Genomic DNA, 23,016 nt, shown 5'->3' with positions numbered 1-23,016 from the left:
CTAGTTTCAAAAATGTTTACTTAACCCCCCCCCCCCCCCCAGGTACGCCTACTGCCCTCTAGTTCATTAACCGTCCATCTTAGGCAATATCCTTTGGGTTATCCGTCTTGCCAGTACCTTGAGCAATACAACCCACCTTGTTTACCTCCGACATACCGAAGTGCGGTCTCTGGGGGAAATTGTAATCCCGCGTGCTCGTACAGGAAGAGTAGATGGATTCCAAAGCGGTTAATCTAGACAGAAACCCCGTGGATTGTCATCACAAGAGAGAGAGCTGAAGGCGTGTTTTTAGTCTTTAGACTTGCATAGCTAAAATAGGTGATCGTCTTTTGGTCCACGCTAGCGACATCTATTGTCAGCCACGGATGTTTTTCATATCTATCAACATTAATCTTGTAAGCTGTTAGAGTGCGATCTGTTTTATGATCTTCGAAGTATAGTTCATTTTTTAAGAAAAATTATTTATTAGATAGTTGCGTATAAGAGAAAGAAGAATGATATCTACCAAGCACTTATTTTTTTTTTCAGTACAGTAATGAATGCTATGGTTCTGTTTCTTCCAGTGTATCGTGAAAAAGTGGTTCTTTTTCAGAATACCAAAAAAAAAAAAAAAACCATTTCATGTTCTCTGTGACGTCATTCTCTAACTGCAGAGCATGCGCATGATCTGTAATTGGTGGATATATTTTGTGAGAGAGTTTTTTAACAGCTGAACTTCACGTAATCTGTATATAATTTTTATATTCTTCAGTTTCAAACTAGCAAATTTCTATATAACAGTTTAAGCATAAATTTATTCTAGAAGTATATAAAAATAAGTAAAAATCTACGATATATAATAAATTTTATATAGTAAGTAGAAAAAAAAAAATATATATATAGAAAATACTTAACAATAGGACTAGTGAAAAAAAAATTTCACTAAATTTATTTGTATACTAAGTAAACGTGAAAAAATTACTGAATATTACAAATTTCTTAAACCCCATGTTATTATTAATAACGGTACCGGTATGCCATAGTAAAATAAAATTATTTTATATAGAAAATTCTTTTATAATATAATATAAAATTATGTGCCGGAAACGTTAATTTCACGCCATCCAATTTTAAATGCTACAAAAAAAAAAAAAAAAAAAAAAAAAAAAATTAGCATGGAGGAAGAATTCCACGAGCTCTGATCATGGCAGTAGAGTAATAACAGCAATAGCCATGCCTCAGTTAGAACCTCATTGGCTACAGCATTGCCATCATTCCATCTCCTGCATCTCTTTTTGGATACCACACTTTCTTATTGGTAGCTCTTATAAGAACTGGGCGATGGACTGAGTCCTTGGCTCTTTATCCCGTCATCTGAATGAAGTAAATCTGTATGGATGGGATGTTATTGAGCTATAAAGCTCTAGTCATGGCTGGGAAACGGCAATAGCCGAGCCTCAGTTAAAACTTTATTGGCTACAGCATTGCCATTTGTTACCCTGGAAGTCCTAAAAAGGACTGTTTTTCGTCTCAATTTCCGAGAGTTTCTTATTGGTAGTTCTAGTTCTAATAAGAACTGGGCGATCCATCGCCCAGTTCTTATTAGTCTTGAGTCCTTGACTCTTTATCCCGTCATCCGAATGAAGAAAATCTGTGTGGATGGAGTGTTATTGAGCTAAAAGTTCTAGTCATGGCTGGGTAACGGCAATAGCCGAGCCTCAGTTAAAGCTTCATTGGCTACAGCACTGCCATTTATTACCCTGGAAGTCCTAAAAAGGACTAAATTTCTCACGATTTCATTTCCACTTCTTAGTGGTACTTGAATTAATGTTAAGTCATATTTTCTATATAAAAATAATAAAAAGGTGTATAAACTTTTATTAAAGTACTTTACACTAGTCCATATTAATTAGGCTTTTTCACTTAAGTAAAAAGTAAGTTAAGAAATTATACTTTTTTTAATACTTAACCTAATAAAATATGTAAGTAATATCTTCACGACTTGCGATATGAGTTTACCGGTTAGAAATAAGCAGCATCTATGTACAAATAATCTAGTCATGAAGATACTTCACATGCACCATCTCATTTAATATATTTTTTTGTGAAATTTTAATTTGTTTGTAACAAAGCAGGCGGGGGGGGGGGACTTACCACAACCGTTGGGTAAGTATTGAAATAGTGGTTGACCAATCATAAAAGAACACAGGGATGCTAAGAATATTTCAAGCTGTTTTTTGTGCTGTGCTGGCTTGGCTGCGTGCAAACCAGTTTTCTTGGAGGCCTGATGATCGCGGTTATGAAGGAATTTAGCCTTCAACTTTTAATATTTTTAGCACAATCGTCATTTTATTGATCGGTATGGGGATCTGTCGTAAGTTTAGAGAGAAGAATGTGCTGAGCTAGGAATAGCATCGAATGACGAATTTGATAGATGAATAGAAAGCTGTAGATTGCAGTGATTCAGTGCTATGTCCCATTTTCTTTTTAATAACGTGAATTAATAATTAGTAAAGTTGTTACAGACTGATTTTGAAGGCTTATTCGAATCTCTATTAAGTTGCCCGAAAAAAAAAAAAAACAGTGGTGGGCTGAGCCATATTCGATCTACCCTTTTAATTCGTAAAAGGAGGCAATATGTTTAACGCTATGCGAGCTATCCCATTAATCTTGCTCGCTACTCGTGCATCTTTTCGCATTACAATAGCCAGCTAATTAGTGCGGGCTTTGAATTATTTACACTTCAGTTCAGTTGTTATCTGAACTTGTATTAGCATGCGTTAAGACTCGAAAATCTATACGGCCTTCCTTAGTTTGCTGCTCTTGGTAGATTGATAATTTTGGAGAGTGTGTGTATTGACTGTTGGAGTCTTTTGAAGAGGAAATATTTCTTTACCAATTCATTAGATTAGGTTTCGACAGCCTCGACGAGTTGATATTCATAATTACATATGACCCCCACTGGAAATCATAATTATCCAAACTCGATTGGATTTTCAATAAAACTTTCTGTTAGAGCATGCCTTTATTGGAGTTAGCGAAAGATTCGATACTGAATAATTAAAAAAAAAATATACACACACACACACACACACACACACACACACACACACACACACATTAAACCATGTACCCTTAACTGGCAAGGTATTAAAACATCCCTGACAAAGGCGTTACCCCAGAATAGTTCGAAGATCATTTGCCTTTTTAATTAGAACGATGCAAGTTCAAATCCTGTCCGATATATTACATAATAGACATCTTTGGTTTCAAGATTTTGTATTTTTGGATTCTTCGTAAACATATTAAGTAAGGAGCAACAAATTTGGTAGACGACATCCTTAATATCTTAAAGGAACACGAGGGGTATAGTTGGGTTCTTAGTAGTTTCAATATTTGGACCCCCGCCCCTCCGAATTGGAATTTTTTTTTTTCACATTTGATAGAGGGAAAAGTTAAAATCTACACGCTGAAAAGAATGAATATAACAGTATTAACAAATAATACTGTTTATTACGAGGATAACATACATTTTAAAATAATAGAAAAACGATATTGAATAGATCCTTGAAAACTAGATTTTGAATTGAACTATTAACATAAGAAGGGAAGCAGTTAGCAAAAGAATTAGTGATATTTTCACTGTAGTAGAAAGAAACACCAATCTTCAATAAAGGAGAGAAGACAAATCTAGAGAAGTGCTGAAGAATAAATCTACTTTCCAAGACATTAAAATTATGCACAAACTCAAATATAATAATTTGATCGAATTTTCTGGCGAGTAGTAAGTAAAACTTATCAACAGTGGATGCAATATTTGTATTGAAACAAATAACACAGGAATCATTAGAATAAAATCTCTTTACATGTATTTTATTGATTTTAACTAAAGCATTGTATAGGAACACAGCCACGACATAACCACATTCAAAATAAAATAATGATAATAAAAAAAAAAAACATATCGGAATTAACAATACGTACCGATTACATTTCTATAAATGCAGAATAAGAACAGACTGAAAATTTAAAAAAAAAAAAAAAAAAAAAAAAAGCGAAATCAGACGTTGATTCCACTTAACTTATTTGATGCAACAATCAAAAGTAAACAATGAAAATGTGTGAAATACAAATTAAAAACGCCGATTGATTAGATGTGGACGATATTTTTTTTCTAGCCTAAAAATGAAGATCTACAAAAGATTTCAAAATATATCAGATGATGTTACAGAAAAAAAATTAACAAACCAAATCTGACAATTACCATGAGATAATTAATGTATCCTCAAAGAGTTCTAACATGTGCAGACCAAAATTAAGAAGTTCGAAGGTATGGCGATATTTAACAAAATTAGAAACTCTCAAATCATAAAATTGTCAAATACAACCAATAAATGATTAGATCCAAAGAAGAAAAAAAAAATTAGTCATATAAAGAAAAAGGGATAAAAAAAAAAGTAAAGAACTGAATACGGAAGGGGTTTTCCCATGGGTAGGACGAGTTTGTGGTGCTGATTGCCGGGACGAAGTATTATCGAAATTTTCTACCTCTAAAAGCAGACTCGAGAATCCCAGTCATCCGGACCACCAGATGGTGTTACGGTTGTCACTCGATTTAAATTTTCCTTCTTTTTAAGTTTTTATGGAAACACTTTGTAAGCTATGCTATGAATGGTTGTTGCTTCATATCCTGGATATCACCTTTTTATTACGTATTGTGCAAGGTTATTTATTATCTTGAACTACCGGGAGTTTTATTGGTTTATAAAACAGTTATCTTCATGTTTCGTTCATAATTAAGCAACTCGTTTGACTTCTTAGCAACAAAGCAGAATATCGTTGAGTTGTTTTTTGATAGTCTGAGAAATGGCGATGAAAATATCAGGGCTGTTAAATCCTACGGACTCGTATTCATATATTAAAGCGATATAAGGATTTACTTGGTCTATCACCCTAAGGAACCAGTTCCTGTTGATTTAAGTTAACCGAGTTGCATTTAAGTACGTACTTGTGTGGTTAGATGGTCCATTAGTTTAAAATAACGATGCTTCTCAACAAAACTAAGGTGTTTATTTGCGCATAAAACAATTAAATTCGACTAATATCTATCTCCTGCGATATCATTAATTAGGTCCCGTAAGTACGGCTACAATACTTGTTAATCAACCTGGTTAGATTAGAGGGGTTAGTGTACTTGTTTTCCTACCAACAGGCCGTAGGTTGGAATGCCCCAGTGGGCATGGATATTTGTGAATCCCTTTAGATGAATGTTGAACCCCCCCCCCCCCCACCTTTTTTTTTTTTTTTTCCTGGAAGCTTGAAGGTCCACGTGTGATTATCTAGGGCAGATTTCGAATGATCATCCTCGGTATAATACTATTTATTTTTTTAATACATTTTTTGAACCCCCCCCCCACACCTTTAAAAACAGTTAAGAATTCAGCCCACTTAGTAATTTTATTTGTTTTTTAAATATATATTTTAGTGCAACTTCGATGCATTTCCGAAATTTAACCCAGTTGAGTTTCGATAAAGGTCAATAGTTGCTCCATAAAAGTGAGCAGTCAGCCTTCACTTCCTAATGATAACGGAAGAAGGCTTGGTGTCGATAGACACGCTACTGAGCAGCGTTGAAATACGGAAGTAACGACGCCAAATGGCATTACACGATGATGAAAGTGAGAAATGATCAACATGGAAGACAAGTTGGTTTATGTAATATCATAATATTAATGCAAAATTATAGGTTGAATAACAGTTTAATGTCTTTTAGCTTATAACCGAAGAGTTTTAGATCGTGCAATGCATAAACGAAAATGTTTATGAATTCCTCCTCGAGTACTGTTTGCATTCTATTTGATGGCAGCTGATTTTTAACCCCCCCCCCCCCAATTGTGAACCATTGTTTAATGTCTACAGCACGGTTTCTGTTTCATTTAATCCTTGACTCACTCTGGGTATTAAGCTGGAGATTTTAACATTTACGGTGAGATTAAGGTTAAAAAATTGGCGGGTTTAAAAATACTGTATTTTCTTTATTACATGTTTAACATCTACCTAATTACGTGTTAAAGTAAGGTGTAGTTTCTGTGGAGTAGAGCGTCTGTTGCATTTCAAGTACTTCAACTCAATGCAGGCTTTATCCGCTCCTCCCATCTCGGCTCCAAAGGTCTCAATGCTTAATAGCTACCTGCCATCAGTGTAAAGTGTGTGTGTGTGTGTGTGTGCAGCTTTGAAAATATTCTTTCTTTCCTTCCTAGAAAACCAGCAGTTTCCGGGTGATCGCTCATATTTCTCGAAGAATGTCAAAGGTAAAAGTTAACCACGACTATATTAACAGTTGGCGAAACATTGAGCTGTGACCTTTCGCATTGAAGTGTTGAGAAGAATGGAGGAAGTTTTTTTTTTTTTTAATTTTTTTTCTGTTAGGTTAAAATTTTATTGCTTAATGAGATCTTCATTGTGACGTATCTCGTTCTTACCCCCCCCCCCTCTTATAGAATCAATATAATATACGAGATCACTTAGAGTGAGTACGATAGTGACAAAAGAGGGAAGATGAAATGGGTGTTTTGCGTGTTCTGAATGGAAAACCCTTTATCAATATCGAGCAGGCCGAACGTGCTGGACAGAATAAATGATCCCTACCTTAGCCTTACGTAAGAGTCTCGCTCAATTAATGCTTCATCTGAAGAATATTTTTAGTCCTCATTAAGTTGATTCTTTCTTGGCAGTAGCAGATTCAAATAATTAAATTTTGTTCTTTTAAAAGAACTCAATTTTAGTGCAAGGAATTGGCTAAGATTTTAATTTTGTTTTCTCTAGATGATTGCACTTTGAGTACTACTTGAACATAGTTTAAAAATATTTGTGGTGACAATGTGAACAGAATTGTTTTGAAATATTTCAAAAACGTATTGAAGTACGTATTGGAGACCATTTTGTTTTACCCAGTATTGTTGTGATCGTTGTTGACGTCACAACAGAAGAACGCTATTGTCATATGCGCTTTGATTACTTCCAATTGTCTTTACTTTGATCTGTATGCTAAACCTTTTTAGCCACGGTTCAAGTTCATAGCTATTACTTCTGGATTATATTTGAAAATAAATGTCTATTTTTCCTACACGACTGCGCACTTCTCACGAGTATTTATTAACCAGTTCACAAGAAAATAATAAATAACTGAAACAACACAAAATGCTGCAGGATAGGAAAGACAGTGGATACCAATGGCTTCCACTGTCACGTCCTTGTAAGCAACTGGTATTTCTCCCCGACACCATGTCTACTCTTCCCTCGTTTATATTAGGATGAACGCCAGTTAACCTACGACGGAAGAAGATAATTTTCATGTTTACGTGATGTGAATTGCTTGATATAACCGACCTTCAAATGCCTGTACGGTTCAGAATATAAAGTACAAGACAACACGTTCTCGTATCCACTACTGTTGCATCTTCTTTCGCTACAAGAATTTTCCTGCATTATTCAGCTAATATTACTCTTAAAAGTACACTTTTAGGCTTAAAAGCATTTAAAGAACTGTTAATAGTCATGTTAGCGATACTTTAACCTTATTCTACTGATCTACAAAGGCAGATGCTTCCCCTGCAATCTGGAAGTAGAAGTTGCACCCGCTTTGTTTGTCTAATTTTTTTTACGTCAATTTTTTATGCACAGAAGAATAAGCTTCATATCCAACATCATTCGCTTTGTTTTTATGAGTATAATTTATTTGTGCGATAAATTTTTTCTATGCGCATGCTCATTGGCTTTCTTAGAGAATTATAGTTGGATTAACTAACATTCACACACAAAAAAAATATTCAACATTTCTCGCTACCATTTGTAACTTAAGTCATGAATGTTCATCGTAACCAACTGAATATTAAAAATCCATTTCTTTTAGAGTTCAAATGCTTCGTTCATAATTGAATGTAGCAAGGCGAGAAATGCGAAGTGCCGATCCTTCTTGTGTAATGGAAGCCGCTATTACGGTTACGTAAACCAAAATAAAGAAAATGATGTTGGCAACTTGACATTTCATTTCTTCTCCGTGTGTGGGTGTGCGCGCGCGCGCAACACCCGATATTAAATAAGTCTCTTTCTGCAAGTGTAATTTTTTTTCCTTCACTGTCGAATGGCGCTAACTCAAGTGCTAGTTTCCCTTCCTCCTTACATGCCATTTGTCTTAACGTTAGCAACACCTGTCAAAGGGCGGAAATATTCGCTGGCGTGAAAGTTTCTTCAATAAGTCAAAGTTCATTATCGTAATATGTTTGATTTTCAGAAGTAGTTTGCTCTTATATATATTGTTTTTTCCCCTACTGTTTCTTATTCTTTATAAGAATTACAAATTTTATCCTTATTACATGACGTACAATGTATTAAAATTGCGGGTTAGGCCTACCAGTAGTGTGCAACCAGTCTTCGTGGCATTTATATAAAGAGTGACGCACGTGGTATTTTGAATATGTGACCTCGTACACAATTACTTTATTCCCTGTCATAGAAAAATTAGTTGTAAGTCTAGCAAACGTCATTAACTACTCTCATGCGTTTATCAACGTCATTCAAAACCGGTTAATTGTGAGAATAACCCCGCTTGGCTTTTTTTTTTTTTTTTTGCTTTATTTGGCTTGAGTAGCTGTTATACGTCAGTTGTCTAATACATTATTTTCCCCACATGGAATGTCCAACATTTGTTTCTACTGCCATCTAGTGTGCAAAGTGTGAATTTACATTTCATGTTTTTAAAACTTAATAGGAATCAAATGTTCAACGTTATGCTTGAACCAACACATCAATCCAAACTATTGATTCCAAAATTTGACTTCAAAAGCAAACTATCGGTACTGAACTCATTGAACTGAGGTCATCAAGAGCGCTTTATTATTATAAAAGTATCGTCTTCATTCAGAATGTTCGATGTGAATGAGTCCTGATTTTATCGGGAAGCCTAAACAGAATTTTGAGACAAATTTGCAATTCGTATCGGTACGACTGAGACGAATTATAATTTCTTTGTGGTTAGTCACGGCTGAGCTGTCATAACGAAAAAAAAAAGTCTGATTTATGAACGTCTTGTCTTGATGTATGCGAATTCACAGGCCTGAAGTAATCCATCATACGTGTTATCTGAGGTGTGGCTGTCCTGCATGCATTCAGTGGCACACTTACTGACTGCTTTCGGATGTCTAATTAAATGTCGAGGTTACTACCGTGTTTAGCTTCTGTGTACTGAAAGAAGACATAGCTAGGCAATGTTTGATTAGTCTACATTAAGTGTCGAATAAGATTTCCAGGCGAATTGCCTAAAGTTTTAGTTTAACTTAGCAGTCAAGTGCTGGATGTAGTTAAATCTCCAGCCTGTTTGTAAAATCAGTGGTTTTTGTTCCATTATTTGTATTATTATTGATGGCGTTACCACGTTTAGATATTTTACTGTTTTGTTAACAGCATTTGTGAGTGTAGCTTATGTTGGAGAGCTTCTGCAAATTTCTTTGACGTGTTCAAACATACTTAGATTAAACTTTGTCTAGTTAACCTGCTTTTTTTCAGCACTGAATCAAATATCATTGGAGTAAAACTGGGTTAAGACATTGTTAGTGCAGATAGAAATATGAACGTGTGTAATGAATGGTAACTGTACCCTCATTTGAAAGATATAACACACGGGCATACAGGCAAACTGGCCATGAGAACACACACAATTTACAAATGCTGTTGTTGGTGGCGATAGGCACTAGATGGCGTTGATGGTAGGAGTATCCTTGTGTGTAGTTGGAGAATCGCGTTGTAGGAGAGATGTGTGTAGCCGAGAAGAGCAGTGCTCTCCTGCGATGAGTCCGTTTCATTATGTAATAATGAAAATTTTATAAAAATTTCATTATGAATGAAATTTTTTTTCATTCATAATTGGATTTTTTTTTTTACTTAGTAATTTTAAATGCTTTGTGATCTCACCTTGTTCCTTTATCTCCAGGGGTATAATTATTATTACGTGATACCTCCAGGGAGTCCAAAGACTCATCGAGGGAGGGCACCCACTCTACAACTCTCCGCCTCCACCACTCAATCCAACCACAGTACAACTACACCAACGCCATCTACCGCCCACTACCACTAGTATATCCGCAAACATCTATGCCAACGGCGGGATTCGAATCCGCAGCCTTTTGGCTGGAGAGCGGACACTCTAACCACTCGGCCGACCAGGCCGGTCCATAATTATGGGCCATTGGCTAACCACTCTAATAAATTTTTGGCGATTTGGGAAGAACAGTTAAATAACCAAAAACATATTCACGACCTGCCAAAAAAAGGGGGGGGAAGGAAACACCTCCAACGCGTGTGAAATATTTGTCACAGCCCCTTTTCCTATTGGCGAAATGTCCACATTGTCTTAAAATACCAGACATTCGTGGCGACTTCTATTTTCGATTACGCAGAATTGTCTGCCGATAGTCTGGGAATTGATTAAAGGCTTGTCGGAAGTTCCTGAGATTCTTTTCACGGCTACTGGAGATCCCCTTCCTGATACTTCATTTCAGCTCGTAAGTGTGGTGTCACAGGAGAACGTATGGGATTGGATCACGTCGGAGGAGGCAACATCGGTCACCAGATAATGACCGCCTCGCAGTCTTGTATTGTGGAATATGCACGCGGTCATGAAGTGGTTTTCACATACTAAGAAGTCTTCAACATGCGAATGCAAAAATCGTGAACAAAAATGCTTAGAGGGAGAAAAACAACGTCGGGATAGGCAATGAATTAGGTTTTTAAAGGCATCCCTAGACTCGGCCTTCATACAACCAGTTTTCTGTAAAAGACGGACAGGAGAGATTTTTTTTATTTTTTTATTTTTTCCCTGAATGTGTGTAGTTTTTTCCTGGGTCAAAAGGTTCCATATACAGCTATAAACCCACCCTGCCTGTAGAGTCTCTTCACAGCTGAGCTGTTCAGATATTCATGTGACTGCGTTTTGTCACAACCGCTGATTTGTTGGTCTTTTGTTAATGTCGTAGCTAACAGGAAGTAGTAAAGTTGGCCAATCGCATTACAGCAGCCATAAATGTTCTGTCATTTAAAACACACGCAAATTGTGTGAACACGCTATATATTCCTGAATATCCTAACAGACAGAGGAAAACAAAGACAAAGCTTTTATCATACTTGAATTTTCCCCGCAAAAAAAAAAAAAAAAAAAAAAACAGCGCGTGGAGCAGGACTCGGATAAAGATTTTCATTTCAGTATTTTTAAGGTGATGTCTATTACACGGTTGACAAGATTACCGGGTTGCACAGCCATGATTTTAATCTGATGTCACTGTATCGAGTGTCCATTCACTTACAATAAATATCCTGCCAAACAGGTGACGAAGCACATTAAAAATAAGTGAATCCTCCTGGTTATGCCATAATTTAGTTGCGCACTTCCGTGCATTTAGTTCGTTTTCAAAAAAAAAAAAAAAAATCACTGACACGTTCCCAATTACTGATGACCTTTTTTTTTTTTTTTTCCCACATTGTTTAGTAAATGAGTGCTCATCTGTTGAATTTGATGTGCAAACATAAATTCCCAGTCTCATTGTCAAAAGCGCGTGTGCGTGGCAAGCTAATAATGATTGCAGAATGCAATAATATTGTGACGTACTTTGAAAAGACTTCGAAGTCTATTGTATTTTATTTTAACATTTATTTACGCGAAACAGAATTTCACTTTTTTTTTTGCCAGAAAGGCAACTGTTTTCTTATTCTTTAATGTCAGAGTTTATTAATAAGGAGGCGAGAAGAGATTTGCATGTCTAGACAACATCGCCTCCAGGGATCTTAGGAACGACATTGTAGTGTGTTCGTATAACCGATGAGATGCAAAATGAAAGAGGAAGACGTAAAATAAAATCAGGCTTGATGGGTCGGTAAAGATAAAACAAATTTAAAGAATTCATAACCAAAGTAAAAGAGGCAGAGGAGAGATTGAGTGTAGAAATCTCTAGATAGTATTCTGAACATTGCTAATAGCAGGCCTGAATCCTCTTGGTAAGTGATATGGATTCGTTTATAAAATGAAAAAAAAAAAAAGTGTACGATAAATCTAACAATGGCAGAAAGATCATAAACATATTTCATCAAAATTTGTCCAGCCCGACGGAGGTTCCATTATATGAATAATGAATGAACTTAAAAGACAAATGAAGAGGCAACATTTTGACACTGATTAATAATTTTTTCATGGACTGGGGGCACGCAAAGACCAGATAGGATTCAAAAAGCGAAGATTGTCACTAACCCACTTATTATAGGTGATGCAAGAACGACAAAACCTGAACTTCGCCTCTCTGAACTTGTCATTGAGCTTATGTATTGGAAACTGCCTTGAGCTACGTTTCAAGACAGAGAGAGCGCTTAGACACACGCACAAAAGCATTTTGCAATACCTAAAATGTCATTTTAATTATTTGTAAATTCTTTTATGGAAAAAAAATCTAATTATGTTTTTTTTTTATTTTTATTTTGCAGGGGCTTCGGAAAACAAGGATACCAGTGCCAAAGTAATTATAACTTTTTTTATGTCTTTTGTAATATACGTGTAATAATAATATATATTTCTTCGTGTACTATTCATCTGATATATTAGAATATTCGAGGGCTAAGGGTGAATTTTTTGCTATATTTTTTTCTCCTCATGCAGTGGGAGTCTGCAGGTATTTGCCTTACCTAGTAGACTGAATCCCAAGACGCATGGTCAACGTAGGGGGATTGACCAAATACCCCTCCCTTAAACAAATGGAATTTGAGAACTGAAGGTCGTAGCAGCCAAGGACAAAAATGGCTGTCATCTAAATTGTAATATCTACTTCTCAGACTAATGATAGAATTCGCTCAAACCTAAAAGAGGTCCTTTGTGGATAGTACATCTGCGAAAAACACCCTGATAAAGAAACTGAATATCTGTACTTATGTCAGAACTTTGGAAAAGAGAATAAAAAGAAGCATTGGGAAAACTAAATTGGGATATTCTTGGACTTTCTGAAACAAGAATTGAAGAAATACTGAAACAAGCAATTATATTTTACATCCTGCTGGGGGAGATCGTGGTCAAGGAGTTGGAATTATGATTCATAAAACATTGGTTTAAATTAAATCTATAATCAGTTTGAAGTGTAATACAAATATATGCACCCTCCTCCAGTTATTCAGATGAAAAAATTAATTTCAATGAGGATCCCTCCAACCCTATCATAGTACATGTCAGTAGAAAATTAAAATGGGCAACTTTAAAATGCTATTAGTGTGCAGTGCGTGGGGTCAAAGAAATGAGAGAGGACAAAGATGTTGAATTTGGAGAAAACAAGGGTTGCACACAGGAAATACTTGCTTTTAAAAGCAATCTAAACGAAAATGGACCTGGATATTACCAAATGGAGAAATTTTTAATATAATTGATTATATTATGGTGAACCACATGGAAATGCTGGAAGATTTGTTATCAACCAGTTTAATTTCGATGGTGATGATAGACTGAGGACAAGGATAAAAATAAACACCGAGAGGAAGAGAATGAAATTCTTAATGGAAAAAAAAACCATAAAAAAACATTTGAGAAATAATTTAAGAACAAAATAGCAAATAATGTCTGAAAATGATCAAACAAGGGTTACATGGAAGGAGAAATGGATTAAAAATTTGAAAAATAAGCAAGAAATAATGTAATAGGGAAGATATAAGGAAAATATATAAGTTTCTGAGGAACCCACACACAGGTAAGGAAACATAATACAAATCTTCTATATTTAGATGAGGCTGACATGGAACCACCGATCGTGATGGAAGAATTATGGAAACCCCTCAAGTCAGCAAAGAATAATACAAGTCCTAGAGAAGATGGCTGATCAGCAGAACACAAAATCAGCAGGTTCAGTTTCATAAGGTTATCTTGGTTATTTTAACTACAGAAAAAATTCTGTGCAGTGACATAAATCTTTAATTATCTTCTTACATACGAAAGGCAGTAGAGATGATATAACTATAGGCCAATCAGTTTGCTGTCATAACTTATAAAAATATTTATATCCATATAGGAGTACAAGGTTTTTGGATGATGCACAGTCATATAAACGAGCAAGATTCTCTACAATATCTACACCATTCACCAAGTAAGAGAAAAAGCAAATGAACATAATCTTTCTGCATATTTTGCGTTTGTAGATTTTGAAAAATCCTTTGATTCTTCATATCATTCGGAAATAATAATAAACAGCTTTAAAACAAGTCATCCCAGCAAAGTATTATCAGATTAGTAAAAACTGTATTATCAAAACTCAGTAGCCAGTATAAAGCTAGAACATCAAGGAAACGAATTTTGGTATTGGGAGAGAAGCAACATAAGATCTTATATCACCCGAATTTTTTCTGATGCATCAAGAAATCCTTAAGAACATCTCATGGGAAAGATATGAAATTAGCATCAATGGGAAAAATCTCAATCACTTATGATTAATTTCTCTTTGGTGTTTGATTAAATCTTTGGGTTTTTATTGAATCCAGATAGATTTTATCTCGTCGTTTGTATGAAATTGTGTTCTTTCCGGCATCAATTGTAATGAGATGAAGTCCTATTTGTAGACGAGTAGCTAAAAAGGCATCCATGTCATTTTGCAGAGTCTGTCTGCAAGAGCGAAGAGTTGTTTAATGGGAAAACAGAGGATGTCTGCTGTGTTAGTGAACTTTTATTCCACCTAGTGAAAGGGGAAAGAACGCTTTAAATCAGTTTTTGCACTCTACCGGAGGGCATAAAATACTAATGCAGCATCGTGAAGCAACTGTACGGATTTTATTTCTGTCTCTTTGAAAAGAGACATAATGAACTCTTAGTTTGTCCGAAGCATGATTGCTAATCTTGTGTTCAGTTTATTTACTTAAATATTCTTTTCAGTAAGATCGTTGACCCCCTTTGGCAATAACAGGAAACATAAGTCATGCGACAGATGCTTGTTATGTGTAGATTGGATCTCTTCAGTTTCTTTATTTTGAGGAACTGTCCAAATATACATACATAACTGATAGCTTAATATATACATTGAAAATCGCAATGCTTCGCTTAACTAATGAAAATTTTATTTATTCTCATACTAACTTTAATGTCGCATTTTTAAAGAGTTCTGGGTCTTTATCTTATTTAATGTATAGAATAGAATATTTGTTTTGGTGTATTGTTAATATTAATAACTAATTAAAATTTAAAATTAAATATAATTTTTACTTGATGTAATCGGTTTCTGAATTAAACTTCACCTATTAATGTTTTCAAAAAAATTGCTATAAGAACTAACTTTGGGGGATGGGGGTGGAAAGAAGATGCACCTTGGCAAGAGAAAATGTGACGTAAAAGTTGATTCAGTCTATGATTACTTTAACATTTTATTGTTCGTTTAATTAATGGTTAGTTTTATTTTCTATTAACTAACACTATTAGCCTACCAAGGCATGCTATAGATGAATAAAAGAATGCATAGGAGCAAAGTTCGTATAACTAACAATTCTTCTGATACATCTTTCAAACTATTGTGTAGGCTTAAGATTAAAATAAAAGCGGGATGATATTACAAGCGTTTGAATGAGTCTTCTTTTATTTTCAGTTTGCAGTTTTGTAGTCCACAAGAGGTGCCACGAATTTGTTACCTTCAAGTGTCCAGGTGCTGATAAAGGTGTAGACTCCGACGTAAGTACCATCTTTTGTAGCATATACTAAAGCCGTAAAGATAGGATATCGCACGAAGAACAGGCGTAGACCTGTGTATTTGTTGTTCCACTTTATAACTGTAAACTAACCCTTGACAGCTGTAAAAACTATACTGTAGATTACAGGTAGTCAAATAAAAAAAAAAAAAAAATGCTTTGAAATTAATGTGGTATATATCGGTTTGGTCTGTTTTAATGTGATTTTTCATGCACGTTGCAAACCTCAGTATGAGGCAGGCCTAACTTGCTTTTAATTAAATCCTTATAAAGATTCCTCTCGTAGTATAATAGATATTATACTCTGATCTTTCCGCCAGAGGGTGTGACCAGTATCATTTAACATAGAAGCTGAATGATGCAGCTTTGTAACCATAGGGTATACTATTCATACAATTTGTAGTTACAGTAATTTGTCGCTTTACCTGATGGTCGCAACATTTTAATAGTCACTGAGGTAATTAACACAAAGTATAATGCTGAATTTTAATATACCAGCACATAAATTAAGTTTTTGTTTAAAATTTAAACATTTCGATAATATTTTTCTGTAATAAGTTATCACCTGTTGTCGTATGTTGCTTACAGACATTAGGAACGAACCATCAAGTCTTCCGTAATAAATAAACAGCTTATTGGCAGCCAACTTTTATCAAGTGTTGGTCAGGATTTATTATCAGAAAATTTTAGCACCGTCGAAAAACTCGAGTATTTGAAGCATTCGTAGTATTTGTTCGTAGTTTTAGAACTGTCATTAAAAGAAATAAAAAAAAAAAATAATAAAAATACAGCAGTTGTTCAGAGTTCGCGGAGGAGAAAGGGGGGGGGGGGGGTAAAGAAAATAACAAGCCGACGTCGTAGCTTTTCGCTAGTTTAATGACGTGAAAAATCGAAAGAGGCATAGCCTTGAAAAAAAGCGTTTGTTCAGTCCCTAGCTAAACGATTCTATTCCAGGCAAGTCCTGCATGTCCCCCCCCCCCCTTAGCACTATATCATTTTCTGGCACGTTTTTAGCAGTGTTTCCCGAAACCAACTATTTGTCTAGTGAAGATAAATGAGGTGTGATGTGGTCTCACATCTTTCAACCCTAACTTAATAGTACATTTGCTAAATGATAGGAGAATGGACGATTTCTACCTTCTTAAGAAATAATCGTGTCTTAGAAAAACTAATTAAATGTTTATTTTGGCTTTTTAATTTTTTTTTATTAAAAAGGTGTTTCTGAAATATTAATCTTGCTGCGAGAGAGTCAGAGAAAAAGCTCTCATACGTAAAGCAATTTTTGTGCTCAGTAAGGTAAGCATACTCTCGTGAACTATTTCATGTTAATAATTTAATTTGAATTTTCATTGTTGAACTGCCTTTTGTTATACATTATTAACATTGATATTTGAAGTGATTATTAATTTACAAATATTAATGAAGGCTACCTATGGGTGGTCTCCACTATCTGGGGAGAGAACTATTGACACGATTTAAAATGTATTTAATAGATAGGGATGTTTCTATAAACTTGAACCCTACGAAATGGGGGAGGATAGTCGGTTTTCTACAGTTGAACCTCATTTTAGGTTGTGATTTTAATTATCATTGGAATATTTTACGTTATTTGACGATATTTCTTCGACTGATAACCTATCGCATTTTACTCAAGGACGTTAATATTATCATTCCCAGATTGATTTTTGTCTACGGCGTTGATATGCAATTTCCAACAAGATTCAAATTCCTAAAGACTTTCCCCCCTTATATAAAGATCAAGCTACGTATGCAAGAACGTTCTTGGCCTTAAGACATCTGAAGTTTTTTTTTATTATTATTTTACTTTTCATAATGAACATCTCTATTGCGACAAAAGATCGCGCAGCTATTGCTTCCTAGACGTCCTTGACAAGCTGTGCTTGTTAAACCAGAGCTCCAGGTATTTTCTGTGAGGGTTCTGCGCACATCGGCTACCTGTTGAAGCACTTGCGACGCGGACTTATCCATACACGTACAAATTTCGATTTCTTGTTTCACACAGCATCCCCAGAATAGCTACATTCGAACAAAACGCGAGGATTAAAAGTATATTAAAGAATTTCGAAGGTATGCTACTCCTGTGTTGCATCAGTAGCATATAATGTCCGGCCATAGAATTTGTGGCTATAAAATACATTCAGAAAATAAACAGTAGAAATGCAAGAAATTTTTGGAAGGGGAAGAGGGGTTATTTAACATTTATTACGCATTTTACTTTATTTTAAATATTTCCTGTCCAAATTTTATTGACAATCGAGTCGTACAAAACTATTGCGTTTCGGTTGTATTACTAAGTGGAGCGTTAACATTTCGGTTGAAGCTGAGATCTTTTTATTCCGTTTTTAATTTTTAAAATTAATTTCGCAAATTTTTATTAACGGTACATTGGATCCAGACAGAATTTTCCAGTATTAACAAAATTTAGCTACATGTAAATGCAATAAACAGAAAATGTAGCCCGAGATATTAGGTTTATTAGAAAAAAAATTAAAATTAATAAAATTATTGCATTGATTTTGAAGTAAAATTAAAAATTATCTTGGAATTCAGTAAGAGTTTAGTTTATGAGTAAGTTGATCTGTAAGTTTTTAATAAATGATCCGAAAGATAGGAGAAAAGAAAACACCTTTTTTAAATTAGTATGAATTAAGTATATTATGCTTCACAAGTGGCATTATATATTTGTGGTTGACGGGATTGAGATGAGATCTATCTCCATCTCTCCATCCTGGGAGGGTAATGTAATGGATAGCAATGCTGTAGCCAATGGATTTTAACTGAGGCTCGGCTATTGCTGTTACCCTCCTGCCATGATCAAAGCTTTAATAGCTCAATAACACCTTATCCCTACACTGTCCTCTACAGATAACGGGGAATATGAAAAGCATTCTTGCTTCTCCCCTTTAAGCCAGTCCTCTTAAGGACAAATATCCACAGCCATATTTGTGGTTTTGCGGGATATCACACAAGTACAGTATAAGGAAAATAGAATCGGTGCTAGTAAGGATCCTTGTGGAACTCCAGCCAAGATGCGTTTTTGTGTCGAAATTACCCCGCACATCCTGACTTGCATGCGCCTATCGTAGAGGTATGCCTTTATTAGATGAATGATTCCCATTGGTATACCAGATGATATCAGTTTGTATACCAAACCTTGTCAAATGCACTGGCTATGTCAAGGAAAACAGCCCCAGTGCATTGACGCCAGTTAAAATCCGTGATAATATATTCCACTAATCTGTGTATTTGTTGCGTGGTGCTATGAGATTGGCGGAAGCCAAACTGCTCATCATGCAGGATATTTAGTCGGTGTACTGAATCTTGGAGTCTGGTAAGAATTACCTTCTCGGCAATTTTGCCGAGATTTGAGATGAGGCTGATTGGTCTGTAACTTTCAGGCAATTTACGGTCTTTTCTAGGTTTATGGATTGGCATTATGTCCTCCAGTTTCCAGTAGGAAGGGAAATGTTTGTAGTGAAGGATGGCATTAATCATATTTGCCAGATGGACAATAGCTCTACGTGGTAGAAACTTTATCATCTTGTTACAGATACCGTCAGGTCCAGGAGCCTTTTTGTTCTTAAACTTCTTAATAATATCATATTTCAGCAGGTGAGGTGGGTGGAAGATTTGAGTGAACATCTGACGTTAGGGTGGATCTTGTATATATGGTTAAAATCAAGGTGATCGTATGCAGGTTTACATTGTTTTTCAAGATGATTTGCTATTGTTTCAGCTTTATCAGCATCAGTGTGGATGAGACCTGAATCTGTTTAGAGGGGGGGGAAGAGGTTTATTTCTGTTTTTAATCTTTCGGATGAGATTCCATATGGAGTGGTTATCAGGAGAGATGGAGGTAAATTTTTCTTCCCAGAGTTGACTTCTATGGGCTGAGAGGGCATCTCTCACTGCAGAGTTGAACCTGTTCAAGAACCCTTTGTCTTGCGGCGCCCTGGTGTTGGGGTATCTTTTTCTTGCTTTGGATTTGCTGGGGTGGTAACTGTGCACAGACTGCTTTAATCTGTTCTGTTAGATTTTTAACGGCTGTTTCAATTTCCTTTTTTGATTTAATGATGGGAACGGGACCAATATATTTCGGAAGTACCTTGGAGAACCTTTCCCAAGGAATGAACGAGTGAGGGGGGGGGATAATTTTTCAAGGTTTCTCAATTTTAACCGTATTGGATTGTGATCTGATGATAGATCATTAATCGTCATTAAACTGTATTGGAGTCTGATGTGCTGCAATATGGCAATGTCCAAAACATCAGCCCGACCATAAGTGTTGTGATGGGTGGAGTCGACGGGACCTATCGCAAGCAGGTTGTCGCAACCCAGCATAGTTTTGTAGTACGTGTCCATTTTTATTGGTGGAACGGCTATTCCAGATTGAATGCTTGGCATTTAAGTCACCTACCATAATGATAGGCTCTCCGGTATCGAATAAGGCATTCAAATCAGAGAAGAGTAATATTTTTTGTGGAGGATTATATGCTGCGAAGATTTTTAATTTTCCAGCAGAACTCGTGAGAATCTCAATGCCGGTGACCTCGAGGTTGGTGGTAGGAGGGATGTTTATAGAGTGATGAGAGATGAAATTTTTAATGAAAATGGCCATGCCTCTTCCTCTGTGGGATAGTCTATCGTCTCTGTACAGTTGATATCCACAAATTTTGGGGTTGTCTGAAGGTCTTATGTGCGTTTCGTTTAGTAAAAGGACATCTGGTAGATGTCTTCGGGCGAAATCCTGAAGTTCTAAAATCTTACTCCTCAGGCCGTTCGCATTCCACACAATGATCTCTAGAGAGTCTGGTTTTAATTTGTTACTGTTCATTAGTGAGTGCTGAGATGATGGTTTGTGTATCCTTTAGGAAGTTTTTGGTGAAAGAACGTGAGCGGTTGGATCTACTAAAGTCCAGCAGCATATTTGCTAGAGAGGCAGTGATGATGGCTGTCAAATTGGATAGTGGAGTTTCCTGGGTTAACTTTTTTACCCGAACTACGTCTGCATATGTCTTTGTCTGATTCTGTTGAGATGATCTTTTAGAGATATCTGGTTGCATAGGATGAGTTTCTGAGCGTTTTTGGATGTCCGTGGGGACTGTGGAATTGTGGTCTCTGGGATAGGTCTGCTATGGGGAGAGGAGAGTCTGTCTGCTTGTTTTTCAGGTTTTGGATGCAACCTCTATAATTGGTAGTATGAGGGCCGCCGCAGTTGGCGCATTTTGCTGGAATAGTTTTTGGTTTTGTACATGTGTTGGTAGGGTAGCTCTTTGCACACTTCAAGCATTTGAACTCTGCCTTGCAAAGTCTCTGCGCATGACCGAATCTATGGCTTTGTCCAGTAGAAGCCTTCTTTCTCAAAGGCTCTGGGGTGATTCTAAGACCACATACTGATTTGAGGTCATAGATATTTTTGTACACTTGATGTATCTCTATTAAAACTAGAGGCACAGGTGTTTTGTCTACTCTAGTCATTCTGTTGACCTTGATAGGTGGTAGGTCCTGGAAGCGGAGGTCAGCCTCTATTTCGTCAGAGGTTATACCCTCTGAGAGACCCCTTAGAGCCACCTTCAAATTTCGTTCCGATTCAAGAGAGAATGTATGGATATTGCTTGAATCCAGCTCTTTAGTTAGTTTTCTGAAGTCTAACACAGTAGTAGGCTGAATCCTAACGCCATCATCAGTATTTTTAGCCGAGATATACCGTATCTGAAGGTTTGACATGATGGCTCTCAGTTGTGTCTACTTCCTTTTTTCCCGTAGGACAATCGGAGGTACCCTCTCTTTTGGGGAGGCAGTGTGATCAAGGCTGGGGGTGTCCTCTTCCATACCTAAATCCATGAGAGGTTCAGTGTCAGAGGTTTTACGTTTCTTACAAGCCCGAGTTTCATCGAAGTCTGTAGTAGGGGAAATCACCAAATCGAGTTTCTCCTCAGTCTGAGAACTATCTTCACACTCTTCAATTTCATTTGGCAAGGAGTAGAAATGAAGAGTGCCTGGCCAATCATTTTCAGCCTTTTTTAGTATCTTTTTGAGAATGCTAAATAAACATCCTTGGTGCTGAGTGAGTTAATATAAGCATCATCGTCCTCACACATTGCGAGATATTTAGAACAATATGACGCAATGGCGGTTTGGCCTAGGCGAATTGGCCTATATATAAATACAGAATCACTTACCTGCTAGCGATTAGTTTTAGTAACCACAAGCACTTCTTCAACATGTACACACTTGTCTAGAAATTCTTACGATAAAGAAAAGCAGAATCAAACCTCACGCGAACGAGATCGTTGTCTTCAATCAAAGCCCTATACGCAGATGATACAGCGATATTAGCTAGATATTTAAAGCCGCTAAGTACACTGCCATCAGAAAGGCAAGGGTTTTTGTCAGCAGAACAGTAGTATTTTGGATCCCTCCGATTTCATCAGCAATTACGCAATCGGGATATGTATAGAAATGTTGGGGTAAAGATTCATTCTTTATTATGGAAGTCTTCCGATTTTATGCGCTTCCATGATTTTTATTTAAACTATTGGTGAAATGTCATCATCCTACTCCGACATGGAGAAGTGATTTTCCGATGTCAAGCATCAAAGTAATTTACCTTAGAAACACTTCTGTAATTTCAGTTTTACTTTCAACGATTCCGTTTGACTCTTCAGAATTTTTGAATAAGTAGATTCGCCTTTTAATGACAAATTTTTCATTATGTAAATAAGTAAATTTTTTATAGTTAAAACTGATTGTTTCACTATAAGTTGAACTGATTCCCTATAATTGAGTGATTGTTAACACAGTGGTACAAATTGATTGTTTGGTTAAACAGCATCGAGGTTCAATGGGGACTCCCCACCCCACGCGGAATAACTATCATTTGATATTTATGGCGATTCGTAGCCGTTCATCCAAGGATGTCCTTAATTCCTGTTTCACTTGAACCAAGGCAATAACTTGAAGGCTCTTAATATTTTTGCAAATATTACCCAATTTTAAAGCATCTTGGAGAGGGGGGGGGGGAACAAAACTCGATAGTACTTCTTGCTGATCTTCTCAGCACACGTCTCTGCCTCTCAAGATGGTCTGAATGCAAGTCTAGAAAACGATTCTGAAAGAGATTAAAAGTATGTTAGCAGTTAAGCTCCTTCTGTGCATTAAGTACTTCTAATGGCTTAAAAGAAGTATTTTTAACCTGGACTTCGGTTTATCCATAACCTGAACTCACTGAGAGATGGCTTTTGCTTTCTATCAAAAAGTCTTCTTCAATTT

The 23,016-nt window shown here is 36.1% G+C and overlaps 1 protein-coding gene across 3 annotated transcripts in view; it reads left to right on the top strand.

The window, feature by feature from the left end:
* The window catches only part of LOC150103064 (protein kinase C, brain isozyme-like), a 227,130-nt gene that overhangs the window by 88,660 nt on the left and 115,454 nt on the right, over nucleotides 1-23,016 (top strand). For all 3 annotated transcript variants that reach the window (XM_090398401.1, XM_090398402.1, XM_090398400.1), the window contains exons 2-3: nucleotides 12,505-12,536; nucleotides 15,624-15,706. In XM_090398401.1, the coding sequence (XP_090254527.1) occupies nucleotides 12,505-12,536; nucleotides 15,624-15,706 (115 nt within the window). The remainder of the gene's footprint in view (nucleotides 1-12,504; nucleotides 12,537-15,623; nucleotides 15,707-23,016) is intronic.

The sequence above is a fragment of the Typopeltis vanoorti genome, chromosome 9 (genome assembly GCF_054136105.1).
Source record: "Typopeltis vanoorti isolate ZY-2024b chromosome 9, IOZ_Tvanoo_1.0, whole genome shotgun sequence".
NCBI classification, from domain to species: Eukaryota; Metazoa; Arthropoda; class Arachnida; order Uropygi; family Thelyphonidae; genus Typopeltis; species Typopeltis vanoorti.
The sequence above is the reverse complement of the archived record's forward strand: the minus strand, read 5'-3'. Positions and strand labels throughout refer to the sequence as shown.